At 45.7% G+C, this 22,380-nt stretch overlaps 2 protein-coding genes across 2 annotated transcripts; one reads left to right on the top strand and one right to left on the bottom strand.

Annotated features, from left to right (window-relative positions):
• Positions 1-13: 13 nt before the first annotated feature.
• LOC140305322 (phosphatidylinositol 5-phosphate 4-kinase type-2 beta) lies at positions 14-12,356 on the bottom strand. The gene is made up of 10 exons (XM_072384135.1): positions 11,742-12,356; positions 9,380-9,477; positions 7,524-7,620; positions 7,277-7,429; positions 6,906-7,052; positions 5,578-5,616; positions 5,055-5,168; positions 3,416-3,677; positions 3,210-3,313; positions 14-1,045 (listed from the first exon to the last, which is right to left on the bottom strand). The coding sequence occupies exons 1-10, from the start codon at positions 11,883-11,885 to the stop codon at positions 965-967; spliced, it is 1,239 nt and encodes a 412-aa protein (XP_072240236.1). The 5' UTR covers positions 11,886-12,356; the 3' UTR covers positions 14-964.
• Positions 12,357-15,014: 2,658 nt separating this feature from the next.
• Positions 15,015-21,028, top strand: LOC140305324 (polycomb complex protein BMI-1-like). The gene is made up of 9 exons (XM_072384136.1): positions 15,015-15,202; positions 15,799-15,926; positions 17,465-17,561; positions 17,642-17,697; positions 17,780-17,909; positions 18,025-18,064; positions 18,173-18,271; positions 19,731-19,811; positions 20,537-21,028. The coding sequence occupies exons 2-9, from the start codon at positions 15,809-15,811 to the stop codon at positions 20,915-20,917; spliced, it is 1,002 nt and encodes a 333-aa protein (XP_072240237.1). The 5' UTR covers positions 15,015-15,202; positions 15,799-15,808; the 3' UTR covers positions 20,918-21,028.
• Positions 21,029-22,380: the final 1,352 nt, after the last annotated feature.

Genomic DNA, 22,380 nt, shown 5'->3' with positions numbered 1-22,380 from the left:
AAGACAAGAAAAACAAGATAAAACTCCCTTTAATATGCAATGAATCATTTTCAAGTAACCTTTTTTCCTAATGTCTGTTGGTAACAAAACAATACTGTATACAAACACAAAATTGCTACATTAATGTAAACAAGATATAAAAATGATCCTTATGGTAATAAAACAAGTATTTGCTGCAGAATTCCCCTTTTCAACGTGGATTCTTTTTCCTAAGACCAACCTCCACCAAGCTCACGGTTAAATTTGAAAAATATCCAGAAACAATATGGCAACATAACATTCAAACACCGATTTTTTTTAACTCTTTTTGTGGTTTTAGTCGTAACACTCAGATGCTAAGTTCAGTGGTTTGATGTTACAACTGGTGGAGTCTCATGTACACATCAGCCATGCATTTTTCAGATTGCATTCATTTGCTTTTTACACCGTTATACGTCAAAGTGTTTGTCTCCAATTCGTCAGCAGTGCTTTTTGGATCTTTTTTATTGTTCTGAGAGAGAAGCCCGATGGCGACTGTCGAAGAGGTTTGTCATGCAATCCGACCATTCTGCGTCATGTGTTTACATTTGTAACGTGTGTCTAATAGAACTCAAAGGAACAGAAACTGAAGAGACTCTACTAACGGACTGGAACTGCTGAAGCTGACACTCGTTCAAGGCATTGGTGACAGTTTCCGTGCTGGCGTGAGGCGCAACGAGGAGGAGAGCGGATACATCTTTTAAAATAAAATGAAAAAAGAATCGACAGGGAGGTTAGGGTCCAGATCGGATTTCACAAAGTGAGGAGGAGGTGGAGAGTGTAACAGGCCGTCCTGCCAGCTGTGGGAGGATTCTGGATCACTTTTCTTTTTCTTTAAAGAGTTAAAGAGGGGAGACGGAGGCATGTGGAGAGGGACCGACACAGAGTGGGGCGCTTGATAGCTCTATGAGTGCAGGAGATAAACTGGCTGGACTGGAAGATGAGTCTATGATAAGATATTGGACATGAACTCGTAGAATCGTTTGGAGTACTGCTCCGGGTTCACTGTTGAGATCTCGGCCCCAGCCTGCAGGTGGAAAAGTGAAACATGACTCAGTGGATACAGCTCACACTAATCCAGTATCAGCACACCGTGTTGCAGCTTTGCTCCAACAATCAGACACTTAAAGGGGAACTCCGGGATTTCTAAACTGTTTGGTGAAAGTCGGCGTCCTTCGGAAGATATTTAGATAACTGGAGATCCATATAACGGAGTGAACGGGGCTTAGAGGATGCAGCCTCTAAATAAGGCATTATCTGTCTTTATTTCACCAATACTTTAAGAAGAATGAATGAATGAATGTGTGCTATAGCTCTGTTAGCTCATAGCTGCTGTGTTGTTGTTATTGGCGGCTATCGGGGGGCTTATAGAGGGCTTTCTACACACTCGTCTACTGGGATGACGTCATCGCTGCCCGCCGCTGCAGCACAGCTCATTTACTCCGGTAAGAACGTCCATCTTACTCAAAGTCGTCGTCAAAATCTGATAAATATCCTGCCAAATTGCACAAAATTATCAGCAGCAAACTCTGTGTGAAGTTAGCCGACTGTCACAGAGCACGGAGTGAATAAACTGTGCTCCAGGGGGGCGTGTGGATGAAGTGGTCCCAGTAGAGTGCCTGTGTAGAAATCCCTCCGTTAGCTCTCCTATAGCTGCAAGTAGCCACATAACAGCAGCTATGAGCTAACAGAGCTATAGCACACGTTCATTCATTCATTCTTCTTAAAGTATTGGTGAAATAAAGACAGATAATGCCTTATTTAGAGGCTGCATCCTCTAAGCCCCGTTCACTCCGTTATATGGATCTCCAGTTATCTAAATATCTTCCGAAGGACGCCGACTTTCACCAAACTGTTCTCAGTGAGTAGATGAACGTATTTCATGCCAGAAATAAGGTTTAAAAATACCGGAGTTCCCCTTTAATGTAACGATCTAACTGTGGGATGCTGCACCGCTGTCAGAAACACAAAAGTCAGTGAACGTCAAAACAAGTCAACGCACAGTTTTAAGGTTCATAAACTTTAAAAGATGCCTGGCTAACTCCTGGCTGAAGGAGAAAGACACGTGGTATTTTCCTGCAGTTATCAGAGGACGCTCATGACGAAATAAAAACCTTTACTTTATTCTATAGGCGTTTTATTGTTGCTTTATTAGCTCTAAAGATGCTCATGTCTCTAGTCAGACACACAGAGCAGAATAGGTTTAATTTACACCTATATTCCTCTTCTATATCTAACCACTTAATTTATCACTTTTTATATAAATGTCCCCTAAAAGCACATCTATTAGACTCTTCTCCACATGGGGCAGACGTGTCCGTTTGCTCATTAAATGCAGTGACTTAACTCGTCTTCTTCCAGCCCTGCAGAGCAGCAGCAGGCTGACCCACAGAGAGGTTCACTGTCACACTCAACCATGACTTCCTCCTGTCCTGCAGCCCTGCTTTGAATCATCCTGAATCTAACCTGAAAGCATCGTTCAGCTCCACAAACCTAACAACTAAAACTCTTAAAGGACTCTGTTACTCTGCACTGCTTCAAAGACGTCAACTTTAGGTTTAAAAGGGCATTTCACGGTGCATTCAAAGCACCTCGTAAACTTAAAACTCAATATTTGAAAAGGCCACAACAGTAAAATATCTTTCTTTTAAATAAATGAATGTGATTTCTTTCTCATATGGAGGAGCTGACTTCTGTTTAAATAACTTAAAATTCCTTTTTTGTTACTTATAGAGACAGTAAAGTGCTGAAAAAGGACGCCCAAATAATGGAAACTATGTGTAGAAACCCCTTTGGCCACGTGGCCCAGCTCGAGCAAGCAGTACCTGCTCATCAGGTCCACTTTAGGGCGTCTGGCGTCTCCTCTGACTGGTCTTTGTTCATTTTAAAAGGTCAAAGAAAGACTCTTCAGTCATGTTTCTTCTGTCTGACATACAAACAGGAAGTCGTGTGACATGCTGTGGCTTTTAATTCCAGTACATCTGCTGCTGCTGTACAACACAATGCTTTTATACTGCCACCAACTGGACCCGCTGGACTGGACTGTGGAGCAGGACTATCCAATCAGAGGAGAGGACACGGTTTTTCACATGCATGGCTTCAAAAGCTAAACAACATTTTAAACTGCAGCTGCCACACCCGGTTCAACTCAAAGGCCAAAGTGAAGGATGGTTTCTTTTCAATGGACTCACCCCATGTTTCACAGTTTTGGCAGCATGTGCAGCTTTTTTCTTAGCGTCATAGTGCGTGAGGATGTCAATAATAGCCATGAAGTATACCTCCTTCTTCACAGCACCTGCAACGAGAACAGATCAGAGTTGTTCTTTCACTTCCTGTGTGGAGTCTCCTCTAATTTCTGCTTCCAGAACAGATGTGAGAGTTTAGAAGCGAAGCTCACTGTCGTGGCTCTTGATTGCGTAAACGTCCACAGAGGGGTCGAACTCCCCGGGGCCGAAGAACCCCCCGCAGTTCAGAGGGTTCCCGGGACTGTCGGGAGGCGTGCCGAAGGAGCCCGTCAGCACGCTTCCTCCCATTCCGTCGTTCTCGTACTCCTCCTCCTCCCCCGCCCCCTCCACCTCCATCTCCTCCTGCTCGGCCCGATCCACGTCATGGATGCCCACCAGGAGGCTGTAGTCCATGATCTTCAGGGTGGCCAGGAACTAAAACACACGCAGAAATGCACCTCTGGATCAAAACTAACGCCAAAACAATCTTTTACAGTCAATAAATAAACTTAAACTAATATTTTATGTCATTGGTTAATGTTCTTCTGTAAATCTTCAGCATCGTTCTTGGTATAAAGCGCACGTTTTAGCCGCTACGCTAATGCAAACTCTCAATCCCCCCCGAGATCCCTTCAGTTTGTGAAGACCTGATGTAGGTTTACCAGCAAATGTGAAAATACTGTTCCACAGAAACACCAGAAGAGGCAAAGTTAAGGGACATGAACATAAGATAAGAAGCTCGTTGAGAGGAAAACATCTTAAAGCCACATAACAGCAGCTATGAGCTAACAGAGCTATGAGCTAACAGAGCTATAGCACACGTTCATTCATTCTTCTTAAAGTATTGGTGAAATAAAGACAGATAATGCCTTATTTAGAGGCTGTTTTCTGTATATTTATCTCACGAACTTCACACTTCGCCTGATGTTGGACAAACACAAGCAGCTCTGACTGGAAACTGGAAAAAAGGAAGCTAAACTGGTTGACACCAGGATGAAAAAGTCGGTGGTATTTGAATTAAATTAAATAAAAAATGTCAGACATCTGGCCATTAGAAGAAATCAAGTCCATTTTGGGCCTAAAAACTGGAGGTTTTCAGAAAATCTGAAGTAATTTAGAACATGAAACCATTTCAGAACGTAAACATCGGGCTTTTATTGTAAATCATCGCTTTGGTCCTTAGATCTATTATTATTTGGAGAAAAATCTAACCTTTTTGGTCACAAGTCCGTAAAAACAATAAGATTTTAAGCCTGTGAACTACCTGGAAGGATTAGTGGCTTAAAGAGGTAACTTCGGGTTCAACTCTGGGTTTTCAGCGTCACCGAGGTAGTTCACCTCTTACTGAGGTGCATCACCATGGCAACTCTGGCTGCCATGCCAGGGTTAGATTTCCACCTCCAACCATGTACAGCTTTCTGGATCAGCAGGAGCTCAAAGCGTCTCTCAGGAGTTGGTTTTCACTGACAGGCAGCTTCATCTCAGCAGGTGAAAAACAAAGTAAAACCTGAAAGCATCGCTCTTTAGAAAGGACATTCTTCTGGTTTTCAGGCAGTTTTTTCAGACAGATCCTCACGCAGATGTGCGAAGACACTAAAACTGGAACTGGGTTTTAAAAAAATAGCTTCATGGCACGACCAACGATGCAAAAGACAACACGGATCACCTTTAATCAGACGAATCCATCGATAAGAACAGTAAAATCAGTCAGACTTGTTACTGTTTGGAGCAGCTCACACAGAAAACCTTTGGCACGTTATTTGTGTTATTTTCATCTGACATTTCAGGTGAAAACCCGGATGTAATTCTTACCTCCACATCCCGTTTTAGCTTCTCCAAAAAGTACTTCTTGTTGTCATCTCCTATCTGCAGCTTCTGGCCTTCATTCAGGAAGTCGTTGTCTTTAAAAGTGGGAAGTTCTTTAGCCTGAGGAAGAGCAGGAAGCATTTTGGTTCTGAGTGTCTTATATTAGCAGTGAATCTGCTTTATTGGGCAGTGAAACATTTAGAGGACTTCACATCCACATCATCACCAACTGCATTTCAGAGGCATACAGACTTAAAGCATCATCATCATCATTATAGGACACATCCATGGGGATTTAGTCTTATATGTGTGCTCTAAGAACCCCACGCAGCAAAAACTAAGAGACATGAGCATCTATCACTGCTTTAATCACACAAACTGAGGCCAGAGCACAAGGTACTATTAGAGTGTATCTGCTTACCACCTAATTTAGCCGTCATTTGACAGGTTTGCTTACGGGGGGGAACTAAGGCTACTTATTTTAGTCCCATCATGTCAGCGGGCGTCAGCACACAGAAATAAAACGCACCTTCTCCTTGTCACTGGCTTCCCTCGAGACTGTCGAACCCTAAAAGTGAAGAAAAACAAGAATAAAAATAGAACTGAAACCAGCAGGAGACACATCAAAGGAATCATTAGTGTGTTGGGAGTTTATTTCCAGGAAGCGTTTTTTTTAAATCACTCTCGCTTTTCTTTTCAGGATACTTGGCGGTGGGGGGGGGGTGCGTGCCACGAAGAGTTATTTAGAAACGATAAAAGAAGTGTGTGATCAGTGTGTTGCCTTCAAGGCCGCTTCAGAACAAAGGAATCGTCAGGCTTCAGCACTGAGCTGGATTTATAATCTGCAGACGAGCCGATTCGTGGTGTTAAAGCGTTTAAAGGAGAATGAAATGTAAAGGCTGCTCTGCGCTCCGTTTGTCTCGTCATAAACGCCGGCGGGCGTTCATGTTGGTTGGCCATCAGCTCTCAGTCGGGGTTGCCTTGGCCTTTCATCTCTTTCCCAGCGGGATCCCCACAGACCTCCCACAGCGCAGGCTGCAGCCAGCGATGAGGGATCGCTTCCCTTGTGAGACGCATGTGTTACGCTTCAGGGCTGCAGAAAACGATCAAATAGTTTGTAATAAGAGTTATTTGAGGATTTGTTTCAGCCTCGTTACACTTTCACAGAATGTGAGGCGTTTAGGTGACGTCTGTAAATTCAAGCTGCAGAATTAACACTCGGAGGTGTGCATCTGCCCCTGATGAGACGAGGCGATAGATACATGGAGAACGATCTGATTCAGGGGTGCATTTTAACAGCGATTCAGCTCGATTTGATGCAGTCTGTGGCGCTGCTATAGCTTCAGATAAGGATTTTAAATATTGATATTTAATGAGAGACCAGCGTCTGTAACTTCCCTGAACAGGGAAAGAAGAAATCCGATAGTTCCTCTTAGTCTTTGTCATATGAGTTTACAGTTTGTATGGTTTCCCACAGCTCTGAGTTAGATCCTGATGTAATCTTTGACTTCGGTGTCCGTCTTTTCACTTTTCTGCAGGCTCCTGCCTTCCTTTACAGTCAAAATGATTTCAAGACGTTTGATTTGATGGTGGACATGTCTTATTCGTGTGAAATAAAGTATTTCCGGTTTTAAAAGAAGTTTTTAAAGTTATTTCAGGTTATTTCCTTCCTTTCTGAGGGCAGACATTCAATTCAATTCAATTCAATTTTATTTATATAGCGCCAGATTACAACAATTGTCATCTCAAGGCACTTAAGTAATATAGTCCAATTCAAGCCAATTGGAATTCAATTCATTGTAATCATAATCCAGTTAATTCATGGCTGCTCTGTCCACACTAAGCAGTATGTCGTACCTTCAGGTCGTACTTGCGGTGCACAGTGAGGCGATGGCTGAATACATTCCGGGTCACCACCATGTACGTCTCCACGCCGTCCACCGTTAGCCTGTACATGCCCAGGAACTGCGGGAGCAGCGTGTTGCCATGACACTCCACTATAAACTGCAAACAATCAGGGGAGGAGAGCACGGAGAGGGATGGGAGGTGTGGGAGTGAGGAATCAAATATTCAGTAAGAAAAATGATTAAAGCTCAGAACAGCCAGTTCATTCCTGCTTCATTTATATTCATGTTGGACTTTAGCTCAGAAGCAAAGCGTTCTCACACATCGTGGATCCTGAATTTCCCTCCAAACTCAACAAATAACCTGGCTCCAGCTGCGTCTACCTGGTGATATTTCTTTAGGATGTTGTGCATCTCAGCGATGTCCTCACTGGACACGGTTTTGATTACAAAGCGGTGGTCGTAGCTGCACAGGAAGCGGTTGCCGAAGCGACCCTGAGAGTCGCTGTTGAGCGGGGCGCTCCGAGTCAGAGAGTTCTGCCAACAAAGCACAGCCAGCCACATTCTTACTGCATGGAACGACTTTTCTTTAACTGCCGTTTGGCGATTCGTTGGGCAACAAGCGTCTGACCTGGTAGTCCTGGTCGTCGATGCAGAACCTCTCTCTCAGGTTTCTGAACACCATGGGACAGTACTCTTTGAACTTAAAGCGACTAGGCAGGTTTTCTCTGGCAGGGAAGAGACAGAAACACACAGTCAGGGAAACAAAACAAATGAGGAACAACAAGTTCGCCGGTTCTGCTATTTGGATCCGGCAGAGACAGTAAAACCATGCAGGCCTGATGAGCTTCTCACGGCACTAGTTTACGGTTCTTTAACTGAAATAAACTGCACATCAGCTGTGGTAAAACATGGGAACTGCACCTGAATCCGCTACCTGTGCATGAAAGCTACTGAGCTGCTGGGACTCGTGTCCACGGCGAGGCTCTAATGTAGTTCTAAGAACTGTCCTTCCCCAGGGGAACCGTTTCATTTTGCATTCCCACATGAGTCGGGGGCCTCGACAGGGACTGATGTGACGCAGCCGCCTGCGACAGACGTGTTACTTTAGCGCCACTCAGCAACCAAACAGAACCCGGGAAAGTAAGGAGAGAAGAAAACAACAGCACCAAGAAGCTAACATGGAGAGCGAGGAGGCCACCGTGTTCACGGTCTGCATGGCGGTGATATTAATCATGGACGATCACATCAGGCGTCTAAGATGGAGGCTGGAAGAGCGCACAGCGAGAGTCAGGAGACGGAGAATCCAGCAGCGGGCGATACTTCTTCCTTTCATGGAGGAAAGAAGGAGAGCAGAGCGCCGCAGACAAAGGAGACGACGTTTAACTTATTAAACAGGCGCCGGTTGGGTCCGTGTCGTATGAGTAAACATTTCAGACAAGGGGCGGAGCTACCAGCCACCTAACACCTACGTCATATGTGTTGCTATGGAAACCAGGAAAGACCTCGGAGAAGGAGCTGAAATGGTTCCAGGAACTGAGGGCCGTGGTCCCTAGTTCCTGAATGTCCGAATGAGCGAAAAAAAACGTCCCGATTCCTGAAAAGGTTCTAGGAACTGCAAAAGGTTCCTACAGAGCCTATTATCAGTCCCGGTTCTTCAGCATTTTAACTCGTTCCAAAGGTACGCTTAAGTCCACTGAACTGTGGAATCTGGGCGTGAATGACTTTGTTTGTTGGAATAACAAACGGAGACAGATTTTAAAGGTTTTGGTGGAGATTAAACCTGAGATGAATGATGCAACGATGGAAACAAGACGCCGGGAACACCTGAAAGTTCAGCAGGCTCCAGGTAGTCAGTGCTACCCTCCTGCAGGGATCATTTTGGGGTAAAGAATCTCTTAGAGAGCTTCGATTAGCTCCTGTGGTGGAGATGGAATTGGTCGAGGTTTTATTCTACAGACGGACAAACTGAACTGGAGTTAAAGGAGTCGATATGACGATAAAGTTATATTCTCTTGCTGAAAACTGCTCCTTTAAGCTTTAACATGGCCGTCACACACAGGTGAGGTGCAGCTCCACACCTGAGCATCGAACAGGCCAAATGACGGGTGCATCGCTCCAAACCCGAGACGAAGAACCTTCAGTTTGGTTGGAAGTCATTTTATTTCAGTTCAGAGCTCCGTCCTCAGAGTTCCTGCGTCAGGGATTCATTTAACGAGAGGAAAGCTGCTCAAGTTAAACATTCAGCGCCTGACCAAAGAGCAACAGAAACAGTCTGCTTTGCACCGCGGGGGGGGGGGGTCTGATGAACCCAAACAGCAAGCAGGGAATGCTCTGATACACCTGAAGGAACTGAGCAGAGACACACAAGCATTTCATGCAGAAGCTGGTATTTTAGCAGTGAGCGACAGCTTCAAACGCAACACATTTGTTTCCAGCTCGAAGCTTTCCAGAAAGGCAGCGAACAAACCGTGATGATGTACCTACTTGTTAAATAGGTGGTTGTCCACTTTGATCTTACTGTAGGCTTTAAAGTCATCTGGCATCAGCATAACTGGTACAGGCACATTACTTAACTCGTTAATCTGAAGGAGTCAAGACAGAGAGAGACAGAGAGAGAGGACATAAACATGAGAAAAGAGCCTGAAGAAGAGTGCAAACAGAACGTTTCATTGGACCTTTTCTGCCACGGCACAAAGCAAAAACCACCTTTAACACAGTTCAGTATCTAAAGGCAATATGTATGGTGTGTTTACCAGCAGCAATGATTAACTCTGAGAGCCAAAAACACACAGTTCATCTTCCCCTGCTGCGACATCACCACACACTGATCTTATCAGCTGAAAGCCACCCAGAAAATCCTCCACAGACAGCCGCTGGATCACTAAAACCAGGCTCCCACAGTCCTGCTGCTGCCCTGAAACAACAGAGCAACGAAAACTAGCTGTGCACACTGTGCACGTTAGCCCCAGACTATCCGATTCCAACGAGTGTTTCTTCACTTCTAAGCACAAAGGTGAAGAGATTCCAAACAGCATCCATCAGGTGGGGTGGAAATCACCAACAGGCTGTTTTCTCAAGTCTCCAGCATCACTGCGAGGGCTTTTAAATATGCACACGAGTTCTGACTGGAGGAGGAGGGCTTTGAAGTGAGTCTCACACCCACACCTCCGATCACAGGCCCCCACACACCCAAAGTTCCCCCGCTGAACGCTGGAGATGCTGCAGTGATAAACATATCATTAGCTGCGTCGTTGATTCCCGGCGCAACGCATTTCTTCACTGCTGCAGAATCAAAGCGCCGTGGCGGCGATCAGCCGACCGTGAGCCACGCCAGACACCTGCTCAGTGGCGTCCGAGCGTGGCTGGTTCACGGAGTCGACTCGGGTGACACACAAAGAGAAGAAATGAGCAGAAACCTGGTCAGAAACAACCAATCAGATCCTTCAAAAAAGCACCTCCAAGTTTCCTGACTGTCAGTCTGAAGGAAACACAACTACAAATGAAAGCTGATCATGTGACTTTCTGTTGAATCTGCTTCTTTCTGCTTCTTTTCGTTCCATCCTGAACTCATCCAGTTCCATTCTACACCTCTCTGTGTTGGTTTTGTGGGTCATTTTCAGTCGTTTTGGTTCACAGATTCATTCTGCTTCACATGCAGGCTGTTTTGCATTATAAATTTGGTCTCTATGTGTCTCACGGAAGATTTTAAAATCTCTTTTAGGTCATTTTATATCCAACTCTGGTCATATTCCATCTTTTTGTATGCTTTGTCGGCTGATTTCACATCACATTAAGGTCATTTTCTGACACGTTCTGTCTCGGTTCGGGTGTCTCAAACAGTTCAATTTAGTCTTTTTTGTCTCACAATTTGACTGTTTTGCATCTCTTTGCTGCCATTGTGTCCACTTGAGGTATTTCTGTTGTCATTTAAACCTCTTTTCTATCTCATTATTTGTTTAGTGCCACTTTTGGGGATACATTTCACTTCTGGGATTAACAGCAGGGCCCCTCTGAAATATGGGCTCTTGGGGCTTTGCCAAGTAGGCCTGCTCAGTAATCTGTCCATGCCTGAGAGGCAGCTTTCTACCAATCAATCAAGCTGTGTTAGAGTGCAACAGTTACTGCACATTAGGCAAATCCAAACTGCTGGTGCAACCCACTCTATCCATCACTGGTGTCCAATCTGCCCTTCACTGAGCTTTTCATAGCCTCGGGCAGCCTCAGCCAAAAGTGAATGCGATAGATTTTCTGCTCTATTTATAGTGAAACGATGTGATGGTATAAGCTGAAGCAACTGGATGCAGGAGCTAACTGCAGCCGCTGTAAAAGCAGGCACAGAGGAGGTGTTTTTGAACAATGGGCAGGCTGCTGTCTGCAGCTGAAAATCTGTGAAACCAGCTGCTCCGGAGCCTGTCACACCCCTCCCACCTCATGCCTCCGCCACAGCGACCGCAGCTCACGACTCGGCCACGAAAACCCTTCACAATCCATAATCTATGATTGCAGATTAACCCTCCCCATGTGCGCCGATGATTGAAATGCCCCAACCTGTCGCGGACGTGCAGATTTTTCTGGGAAAGTTCCGCAGATACAGTTTGGATCCCTGCAAAATGCACAGCGAGATCCGACCAGCAACAAGCTCACTAAGAAGTGGAGGAACACCCACTTCTCCTCTCAGACAGCCATCAGATTAAGGTCCAAGCACGGACAGACGCCAACAGCCACGAATTAATCAAATTACATGACCGACCGAAAGCACCAAAGCTGGTTTGACAGATGAGGGCAGCAAGCTAACAAGTTAGCAGCGAAGCTAAATCAAAACACTGATACTGAAGAATGTTTTTACCGTATGGTTGACACCCCACATTAAAACGCTGAGAATGGGCTCGCTTGCACGGAATAATTTCACTTTCTGTCCTATAAAATGCTTCTTTTTCGTCTTGGTTTTGCTGGCGCTGACGGCCGCTGCGCTGGTGCAGTTGGATGACATGTCTCCGGCGGGGAGTTCAGACGGCGCTCGCTGTCGGTCTCACCACAAAAACAAAAAAAATCCCAAAGTTTAGAGCGTGCAAAATGTTATAAGTGCATCGTGGTCGCCGTCCGACTCTCTGTGCGTCTGTGGGCAGGGTGGCTGTGTCGTTGGGAGTCAGCGGTAGAGCATTTTGCGCCGTCACCACCCTTCCTCCTCCCGAGCAGGCCGCGGCGGAGTCCAGAGAGCAGCTAGCCGGCCATCGGGCTACCGCGTAGCCGCCCACGTTTAAAAACAGCCCGCGGCGATGAACTGTCGCTGGGCAGCTCCTCGTCTTCCCCCCTGAAAGTCTGCAACCCAAAACTGGTGCGGTGCCGTTTTACTTGGAAGTCAGTAATCCCCTCATGATGTGCCAGAGATTGTTGTCAGCCGCCGACAGCCGAGCGCTGCGTTCGGGGTCTCCTCAAGATGGCGTCTCCGCTGCGCCTCTCGGTCAACAGCGCCCCCCGCAGGCCGCGAGGGGAACTGCAGGGGATCCCGTTCTCAGGCGGGCAGGTCTGCTGAGCTGTGACCGCCAGGGCAGGGCAGCAACAGATTAAAGGTAATCCGGATTACGCAATCAGATTACAAAAATAAACTATTGTTACACCAGATTACGTAATTATGTCATTCTCATTCTGTCAAGTATCTACTGGTTGGGATTTAATTATAATACTGTGCAGAAGGCTTGAGACACACTTCATTTCTTTATATATTGGAAAGAAAACTAGAAATGGGAGCAGTGATTTATTGAAATACTGTCAAATATAAATGTAAGAAGGCAAAAACTTTGTTTGTACGGTTCTAAGCAGCTTGAAAGTGAATATCTGGTCTGAGCTCCTTTATTCTCCAACACAGCCTGAACCATCTGAGACGAGCTTTCTGTCATTTATTTAAGGAGTCTTCAGGAATAGTTCTCCAGGCTTCTTGAAGGACATCCCAAAGCTCTTCTTTGGATGTGGGCTGCCTTTTGTTCCGTTCTCTGTCAGATGATCCCACACTGCTTCAATAATGTTGAGGTCCGGGCTCTGGGGAGGATTCATCCCTCCATAAGACCTGTTGCCACTGATTTTCAGTCCACTTCTTGTGTCCTTTGGCACAGCTCAGCCTTTTCTCCCTGTTTCCCTTCCTTAAGAACGGCTTCTTGACAGCCACCCTTCCATGGAGACCATTTCTGATGAGGCTTGGGCCAACAGTAGATGGATCAGCTGAAGGTCCAGATGCATCTCTCAGGTCCTGTCAGGTCTTTGCTGGATTTTTTCCTCTTTCTTAAGGACATCACTTTCAGATCCTGTTCATCTGCTGTAGATAGTTTTTTAGGCCTGACACTTCTTCTTTTGTCCTCCACTTGTCCAGTTTCCTCAAATGTTTTAAGGACACACTGCACACCATGCTGAGATATGCCAAGTTTTCAGCTAATAGCTCTTTGGGAATCACCTTGTTGCTGCAGAAATCCTATTTTCTGTCTGTCAAACTGTGTTTTCTTTGCTGTTTTTCATCGATGCAGCTAAAGAAATGGGAACAGATGATGTGTCTTTGTGACAAAGTGCCTAAAGATCCAATTTAAAACGGCTTCTTTGCTAAATTGTCTGTTATGTGTCGACACAACAATGGTTTATCCCTTCAGTTAAGAGCCTTTTTCTGCTTGAATGATTCATAGGTCAGAGTTAAGTGGCTTAAAAAACAAAACACATTCCTCTGAAAATGGTCAGGTATAAGGACTGAACATGTGTGAAAAAGCAGCCAGTGTCCAAAGAAGAACTGAAATACTTTTAGAAAGCCTGGAGAACTATTGCTTAAAACCACTTTAAAAGATTATAATAAAGTCCGGCTGCCTGGAAGGAAAATGTAAAGATGTGACGGCTGGATCAGAACTTCCATCACATGTGAAAAGCAAATCCTGGACATTTGTGTTTGAGGAGGTGGAGGGATCATCCATTTATCAGAAGGTTGCTGGTTCAATCCCAAAGTTCCTGGATTCACATGCTGAAGTGTCCTTTGGTGAGATATGAACCCTCACATCGTCCCAAAGTGTGTTTTTTCCTAATTTGTTACTTGTGTTTCATAAAAGCTGCTTAATGAATATAATATAAATTCAGAAAATGTTAAGTTTTCCAATGTCCAATGACTGTTGTTTCTTTTGAGATTTAGTATTATTAAGTAAAAAGCTGACAGGGTGACCAGCAGGCGACGTGTGAACGCTGTAAAAACCAAATTCATGCAGCATGAACACCTCTGTGAGGACTCACAGGTGCAGAGGATGTGCCTCGTGTCTGTGGTTAAACAGCAGCTGACAAAAACCCACAAAGTTTTGCATTTAGATAAATGAGAGATACGTGTTTCACATCATCATCTGTGGCTTTGGGCCATGCCTGAAGAGTATTCACCAGGCAGAGCCCCACAAAGTGATGCTGCATTATGGGAGTTGTAGGAGTTTGGAAACTTCCCCTCTGCTGCTTTCAATTGGATCTGTTCTTTGAAGGCTTTCAGCACCAGTTAAAAACATTAAATCTTCTTTCTTTGGGACATACATGTCGAATATAAGATAAAGATAAACTAACACGATTATGTTGGAAGGCAGTGTTTTAGTTTTTATATCACTTTATATCAGCTGTCTGCACATCTCTGCTGCTCTTTTTCTTGCAAAGCTACATGAAGGAAGATGTTTGATTTCTTCTAATTCAATTCTATGTTAAACTCGGGTGTATTTGCACACATTAAAAATAAAAACTTCAGAAAAGCAGGTAAAACATTTACTTTCTCAAATGTATTTTTGTTTTTTATTTTGCCCCAAAAAACTCCATTTGTGTTCATAAAGAGAGAAGAAAAGGGGGAAATAAAAGAAAACATTCCCATTAAATGTCACCTGTGTTTGTGGGCCCACCCTTGGCCTGGGCCCCGCGGGCCCCGCGGGCCCCGCTGGGACCTCTGAGGCCCGGAGGGCCTCCTCCGTGCTGCAGACTGAATGTTCCGCTCTCACGCCGAGGCGGGGCGGCGCAGGCTCGCGCTCATCTTTCTGACAGAAATTAAACAAAAAAGGTGAAATCGAAAATCAGTGCGACGCGCGGTCCGTGCGTGGGGAAGCGTGCACAAAGTGCGCGGGGCCTGTGGAGACTCCAGGCTCCCTGTTTGCCCCGTGAACGAGGCGACAAAATAAAAGTCACGTGATCCAAAATGGGCAGTCCTCTGACGGTGCTGAAAAAAGCCATTTTCTGGCGCTGCTGCAAATTCTGTCCAAGTCCAAACAACTGATCCGGATCCAGTGTGGGAGCAGAGGGGCCACTTTTATGTGTGATCAGGTAGGACCGAAGCGTCGCCGCTCGCTCTTTATCGGGCTCACCGCGCCGCCGTTTGCGGAGGCGCACACAAAGTGCACGGTGTCACATTCGAGCCTCTCTTGTTCGCCTCCTGATCCAGCCCTGTCAGTGAATTTAAGATGGCTGCTTTGTGTACCAGTGTGATTCTGTGCGGCTCCGCAGCCCCTCGGTGTCGGTGAGCTCTCCGGACGCGTCGGGCCGCGCTGCTCGCCCGGACCGCGGAGCTCCGGGGAAATGGAGTCGCTCTTTGTTGCTCGAGCAGCGGAGCTGATGCACAAGATGAGGCCACACAGGAGCAATTCAATAATCGGCTGCTGTGTCGCTCCACTCAGCCTGCATGTAGCTGCACGGCTCGGCTCGATATGAATCGTAACAACGTGTCATTGGAGTTATTTTCGTGGGGCATCTGCTCTGTTTGTTGTGGTTTCACAAGCCGCTGTCCCAAGGACGAGCCGCAGACATTGTCTGAGAGCAGCGCTGGGGATAACTCAGTCTCTGCTAGCCCCGAGCTCATTTCCATAGGCTGCTGTGGAACAGCGTGCAGTAACAGCATCCCACGTTCTTTGATTTCTCTGCAGATCTGCCCAGATGGATAAAATGCAGCCAAACCGGATCAAAATCACAGATCTGAATTCGCACCTCACATGTCCGCTGTGCGCCGGATATCTGATTGATGCCACAACCATCGTAGAGTGCCTGCACTCCTGTAAGTCCCATCCATGAAAGCATTACCACACCTGCATGCACAGTTTCTGTTGCACTGATTAGGGAACGAGTGCGTGCACAGCAAGCAGACCTGCTCATGTTGATTTTCAGAATCAGGCCTTAAAGGTCCTCAGATGTGTAAAATGGTCACACAGTTCCTCTTTTCTACAGTTCTGTGCAACGTCTTGATCCATTCCTCATTTCCTCCCGAGCAGCCAGACTTTCTTTGAATATTTGGTGCTGATCAGTAGTTCTTCAGGCTTTCTGAAGGTTTTCTTTGGACATTAGCTGCTTTTTCACTCATTTTTTACATTTATTTATTGAAACTACTTAACATTCAAACATAAAAAATGCAGATGAACCAGTGTTGTGTCGTAACATAACAAATCTTTTAATGTAGTCTTGAGTAGTAGTTCTTCAGTTTTTCTTTGGACATTGGCTGCTTTTTTGCTTGTTAAGCCACTTAACTCTGACCTATGAACCATTCAAGCAGAAAAAAGGCTCCTAACTCAAGGGATGAACCAGTGTTGTGTCGACACAGAACAGACAATTTAGCAAAGAAGCCATTTTAAACTGGATCTTTAGGCACTTTGTCACAAAGACACATCATTTGTTCCCATTTCTTTAGCTGCATCTATGAAAAACAGCAAAGAAAACACAGTTTGACAGACAGAAAATAGGATTTCTGCAGCAACAAGGTGATTCCCAAAGAGCTATTAGCTGAAAACTTGGCATATCTCAGCATGGTGTGCAGTGTGTCCTTAAAACATTTGAGGAAACTGGACAAGTGGAGGACAAAAGAAGAAGTGTCAGGCCTAAAAAACTATCTCCAGCAGATGAACAGGATCTGAAAGTGATGTCCTTAAGAAAGAGGAAAAAATCCAGCTGTGACCTGACAGGACCTGAGAGATGCATCTGGACCTTCAGCTGATCCATCTACTGTTGGCCCAAGCCTCATCAGAAATGGTCTCCATGGAAGGGTGGCTGTCAAGAAGCCGTTCTTAAGGAAGGGAAACAGGGAGAAAAGGCTGAGCTGTGCCAAATGACACAAGAAGTGGACTGAAAATCAGTGGCAACAGGTCTTATGGAGGGATGAATCCTCCCCAGAGCCCGGACCTCAACATTATTGAAGCAGTGTGGGATCATCTGACAGAGAACGGAACAAAAGGCAGCCCACATCCAAAGAAGAGCTTTGGGATGTCCTTCAAGAAGCCTGGAGAACTATTCCTGAAGACTCCTTAAAGAAATGACAGAAAGCTTGTCTCAGAGGGTTCAGGCTGTGTTGGAGAATAAAGGAGCTCAGACCAGATATTCACTTTAAAGCTGCTTTTTCGCCTTTTACACTGTATTTACATTTATATTTGACAGTGTTTCAATAAATCACTGCAACTATTTCTCATTTTCTTGGATATATAAAGAAATGAAGGGTGTCTCAAGACTTTTGCACTACAGAGTATTAGATTTGAAGGTTTTGTACGAAGCTGCAGCCACACTGATGATGTCCATCTTTGTCCCTCTTTGTCCCGACTCTCTGTGTAGTTTGTAAAACATGCATTGTTGCCTTTCTTGAGACAAATAAGTTCTGCCCTCGATGTGACGTCCAGGTGCACAAGACGTGTCCACAGCTCAGCATCCGGTAAGAGAGAGTTTTACTGTCCTTTAATAACGTCTGACTGCAGCGTCTAACGTCGTCCATTTTTATTTTCCATGTTCCAGAGCGGATAAAACTCTACAAGATATAGTTTATAAGCTTGTTCCGGGCCTATTTAAAGGTAAACGACGTTAAATGAAACTCTTGGTCGTGCTGTTTGTCCGGTGTTTTCGGCTAATGACGCATTTCTTCTTTGCTCCCAGATGAAATGAAACGGAGGCGGGACTTCTACGCAGAGAACCGCGTGCTGGAGCCGGGCGAAGTGGTGGAGACGTTTAACATAGCAGAGGATGAAATCATCAGTCTGTCCATACAGTTCTATGAGAGGAACAAGTGAGTCTGTCCATCTCTGTGCTGGACATTTGAAACGCAGCTATCAGAACTCAACAGGTCTCTCTGGATGCCATTTAGCTGTTAAATGACTCTTTTTATCATGGTTTGCTTGCAGAAATAACGAGAGGCAGCGGTCAGAGATGGAAGGAGACAAGGTAAAGCAGAGCTGCTTAAACCCACACAAAGGGAACATTGTCTAATCCGTTTTCCTGCTCTTCATCTTGGATTCATGCCTCCTTTTTTTCACTTTTCTTTTTCCTCAGTCCAACGGGAAACGCTTCCTGCAGTGTCCCGCAGCCATGTCTGTCATGCACTTAGCAAAGTTCCTCCGGAGCAAGATGGACATACCGAACAACTACAGGGTAACCGGACACACTGTTCCCACACACATGGTTGCTGTTTGGGTTCTGCTGCGGCCTCCTGGGTCCGATGCAACATGATGACCAGCAGAGCCGCCAAGGGACCAGATAACTGGAGATGATAGTAACACTGCATTCATTTGCAATGGTTTTCAGAGTCTTCACTGACCAACTTCATGCAGAAACCCTAAAAAAAGTTGTTCCAGAGTCATGTTTCCCATCGTGTTCCTTCAGCTTCCTTTAATGACTCTTTTTAATGGTTTTGGGAACTGATTGTTGCAGTTTTCCAGAGGAATCTGTGTCCATTCCTGCTGAATCCCAGATTCCAGCTGCTCAGCAGTCCCTGGTTGTCTGGTTCTCCTCTTCATGATGCTCCAACATCTGCAGCAGCAGACAGATGTGGACTGCAGGCAGGCAGCCGAGCTCACACACTCTGTGTGTCTGAAGCTGCTGGAAGTCCTGCAGAATGAGGTCTGGCATCGTCCTGCTGAAATAACCACGGACCTCCCGGGAAAAGACGGCACCTTGATGGCAGCATCTGTCTCTCCAGAACTCCAGCATCCAGCTGTGCATCAGTGGTACCTTCACCCAGATGAAGCCCTCCATGCCATGGACTCTGCTGCAGCCCCAGACCATCACAGACGCTGGCTTTAAACCTTCCTCTGAGAACAGCCTGGATGCTCTTTCTCATCAGTTTTTCCCAGAAGCAGCTGAAACGTGGACTCATCTGCCCACAGAACCCGTGTCCACTGTCTTTCTGTCCATCTGAGATGAGCTGGAGTCCAGAGAACTGGGCCGTGGTTCTGCTCAGAGCTGATATATGGCTTCCTCCTGGTGTGATGCAGCTTCAGGTCACATTTCTGGATGCAGCCGTGGACTGTGTTGAGTGGAAATGCTTTTCCCAGCTCCTCCTGAGCCCATGTGGCTGTATGGATCATGGTGGCCTGACGGTTTCTCCTGCAGTGCTGCCTGAGGGCTCCGAGCTCATCCAACAGGGGTTTCTCTCCTTTATGGATCTTATTGATGATTCTATGACCGACTTTGGCACATATTAGGGATCCAGGACCCTTCATTGCCTGGAAAGACAAAGCATTCAGTGGATCTTCCTTTTATACCCAATCCTGACACCCTCACCTGTCACCGGTTAAATTAAGTTGGTCAGTGAAGACTCTGAGAACGATTCCTGTTAAAAACAGTCTGAGCAAACACTGATAAGCTTGTTTTTCACAGCTGGTGGTTTGGTGGATGTCAGTTTTCTCTTGAATGCTTTAATCCTAACTTCAACAGCAACATCCCAGGTGGAAGTTTGTGATTATTGGTCTCAGTGTTACTTTATTAATAAATATATATTTTTTTTAATAAATAGGATAAACACTCCTGTTTAAATGTTTGTGCACATTTGTGGAAGCTTACAGGGACAAATGATGATAACGCAGCATTTTTCTGTTGTTATGTGTCACAGGTGGAGGTGTTGTATGGAGACGAGCCGTTAAAGGACTATTACACACTAATGGATATCGCCTACTTCTACGAGTGGAGACGAGTGAGTGATGGATGTTATTTACCTCAGTTTGAAGTGTTTTTAAAAAGTCCTTGAAAGGGTTTGGGTCCTTGAGGAAGCGCCTCAGTCCACATTTACCCTCTGCAAACATCCACAGTTGTTTGGTTCAAGCGCAAGTGTTAAATCTTAAAAATAGTCTTGAAACAGCCGGGCCCTGTCGTTTGTTCTCTAAAAAAAGCTCAATCAGTCATAACTGTGAAATGTGAGCAACATGATCACAAACGGAGCCTCAACCACATCCGCTGAGGGTCCTGACATCAGTATCTGTCCCCCCCGAACACCTGAACACGTCGGGCAAAATAACAAAAACAGGGAGATTAGATCAAATTGTGTTTAATTGTCCTTTTTTTGGAAGATGAAGGCTTTATTTTAATAACTTCCTCATGTTAACCTGTATTGAACTCAACCAAACTGCAAATGTCTGATGCATTTATCATTTTTATTGTAACTTTGAGACTGACAGCTGTAGGGAAATGGCTCAGATTGAGCCCTGATCTGTGTGTGAACGCAGCGTTCAGCAGTGATGGGAGTAAATGGGACATTTATTGGACCGTTTGTCAGACATTTAGCTTTTCTCACAGCAGGCTCGTGTGTGTGAGGCTGAAAACAAACAACAGTGTGTGCTGATGGTAATGAAATGTGACGCCTGTGACACAGAAAGGTCTCTTTCGCCCGTCATCGGTTCTAATGGTTCTAACTCTGTGCAGACTGGACCCATCCCCCTGCAGTATCTGGTCAAACCCACCCGGAAACGCAGGAGGCCGTCCCAGTCTGCCGCTCAGGGCCACTCCGACGGCGTCAACACCAGCCCGACGTCAGAGAGCGACTCTCAGAGCGACAAGGTCCACAGCCCCGCCGCAGCCCAGCCGCCCCGAACCTCCTCGCAGTCCAGCCCCGCGTCTCACAACGTCTCGCCCGCCATCCAAAGCGCCAACGGCACCGCCGCGCCCAACAACACTCAGCGACACTCTCTCGCTTCCAAACAGGGCGTCAACGCCCGCAAGGTGACTGTCAATGGCACGAGCGCCGGGGCCGGAAAAGAGGAGGCGAGAGGCGGCGACAAAAGCGCTTTGCCTCCGGCGACCTAATGCCGGCGCCGATCAGCGGGGAGGACAGTGTTTGGATTGCCCCCCTTTCTTTGTTCCACAGAGCAAAAAGAGGCCCGAGCCTCCATCCTTCTGGACAAGCAGGAGGCGGATTACTGTTTTCCTTTCAGCTGGAAAGACTGAAAAGTGCAGCCAAATAGACACTTGTATGTATGTATGTATGTGCGTGCGTGCGTGCGTGTTTGTGTGGTAGAATAGAACAGTGCACACATACAAACTGTACAGTATGTATCAAATGTGAGCATGTGTGCATACATATGTATAAACTTATCTTTTATACAAGATATTGTAATCGTTTTGTATTGTATAAGCAGTGGGTCTGTTTCATTTCCATAGACATCGATTTGGCTTCCGTACAACCTGAGACAAAAAGCTCAAAAGGCACTGCAGCGCGACTCGCTGCACAGGCTGGATGTAAAGGAAAAAAAAAGAAGCTAATCCTCGCCTTGTTCATAAATGCTGTATGTGTCCGATATAAGTCGCAGCCCATCAGGTAACGTGTACATTTTAGAAACCGTTGATGCACTTTGGTGAGGTCCTGTCACACAAACCAACAAGTATTTTCCAGCAGAAGAAGCATTTATATTTACAAAAGTCCAAGCACTACCATGTTTGCAAGCAGATGTTTGTCTGTCTTCTTTCTCTCCAAGAGTTTAAAAGGGATTTGAAGTTTTTGCCATGTATCTTGTTCCATTCATTTCAACATTCCTTTTGCTTTTCAACAAACAGTGATACTTTTTTAATCAGCCATATGTGCATGTTTTAGGTCAATAAAATGTTTACTTATTAGGTTTTTCTGACCTGAGTGTCCTCTTTATGATTCTCAAGTTCTATCCTAACCTGGAAATCCTCCCGTTTGTCACCTTTGAAGATGTTCTGTGCCTTTAAATCCACAGGGAGCAGAGAGGAGCTTCAGAAAGGAGAATCGAGCAGCAGTGTTTAAATCCCACGCCTCATGTAGCACAAATTGAAACGTTGCTTATTCTCCTTTGGAAGCTTCGACTCCTCCTTCCTCGCTTTAGCTGACAGAGGAGACGCATTAGCATGATGAAAAGCAGCTGAAAACCGAACCAAGTAATTCAGGATCGAGTGTTAAAGGGTGACCTTTGATCAGGATGGATATGAAACGGTGTCATCAGTAGTTATAGACGCTCCTCTCATTTCTCAAATTCTACCTCCTCAAATGCAGCCGAACATCTCAAATAAATCCCCCGGAGGAGGGAGGGATGGAGGATGGACCCTCTTCTTAGCATTCATGATGCAGGAAGAGGGCGTGTCGTATTGATTTATATTGTAAATCCAATTATAATCTGTCAAACATGTCAATGCAGCAGCAGGCTGCCACAGATCACATGAAGTGAAGTAAAGGCATGTTGTCGGACAGTAAAACTGTGTTTTCCCTGATGGAAAGTGAGCGGGAGCCGACCCTAAACTGTGATGGGGGC

The sequence above is a fragment of the Leuresthes tenuis genome, unplaced genomic scaffold (genome assembly GCF_036924035.1).
Source record: "Leuresthes tenuis unplaced genomic scaffold, fLeuTen1.0.hap1 SCAF_4, whole genome shotgun sequence".
NCBI classification, from domain to species: Eukaryota; Metazoa; Chordata; class Actinopteri; order Atheriniformes; family Atherinopsidae; genus Leuresthes; species Leuresthes tenuis.
The sequence above is the reverse complement of the archived record's forward strand: the minus strand, read 5'-3'. Positions and strand labels throughout refer to the sequence as shown.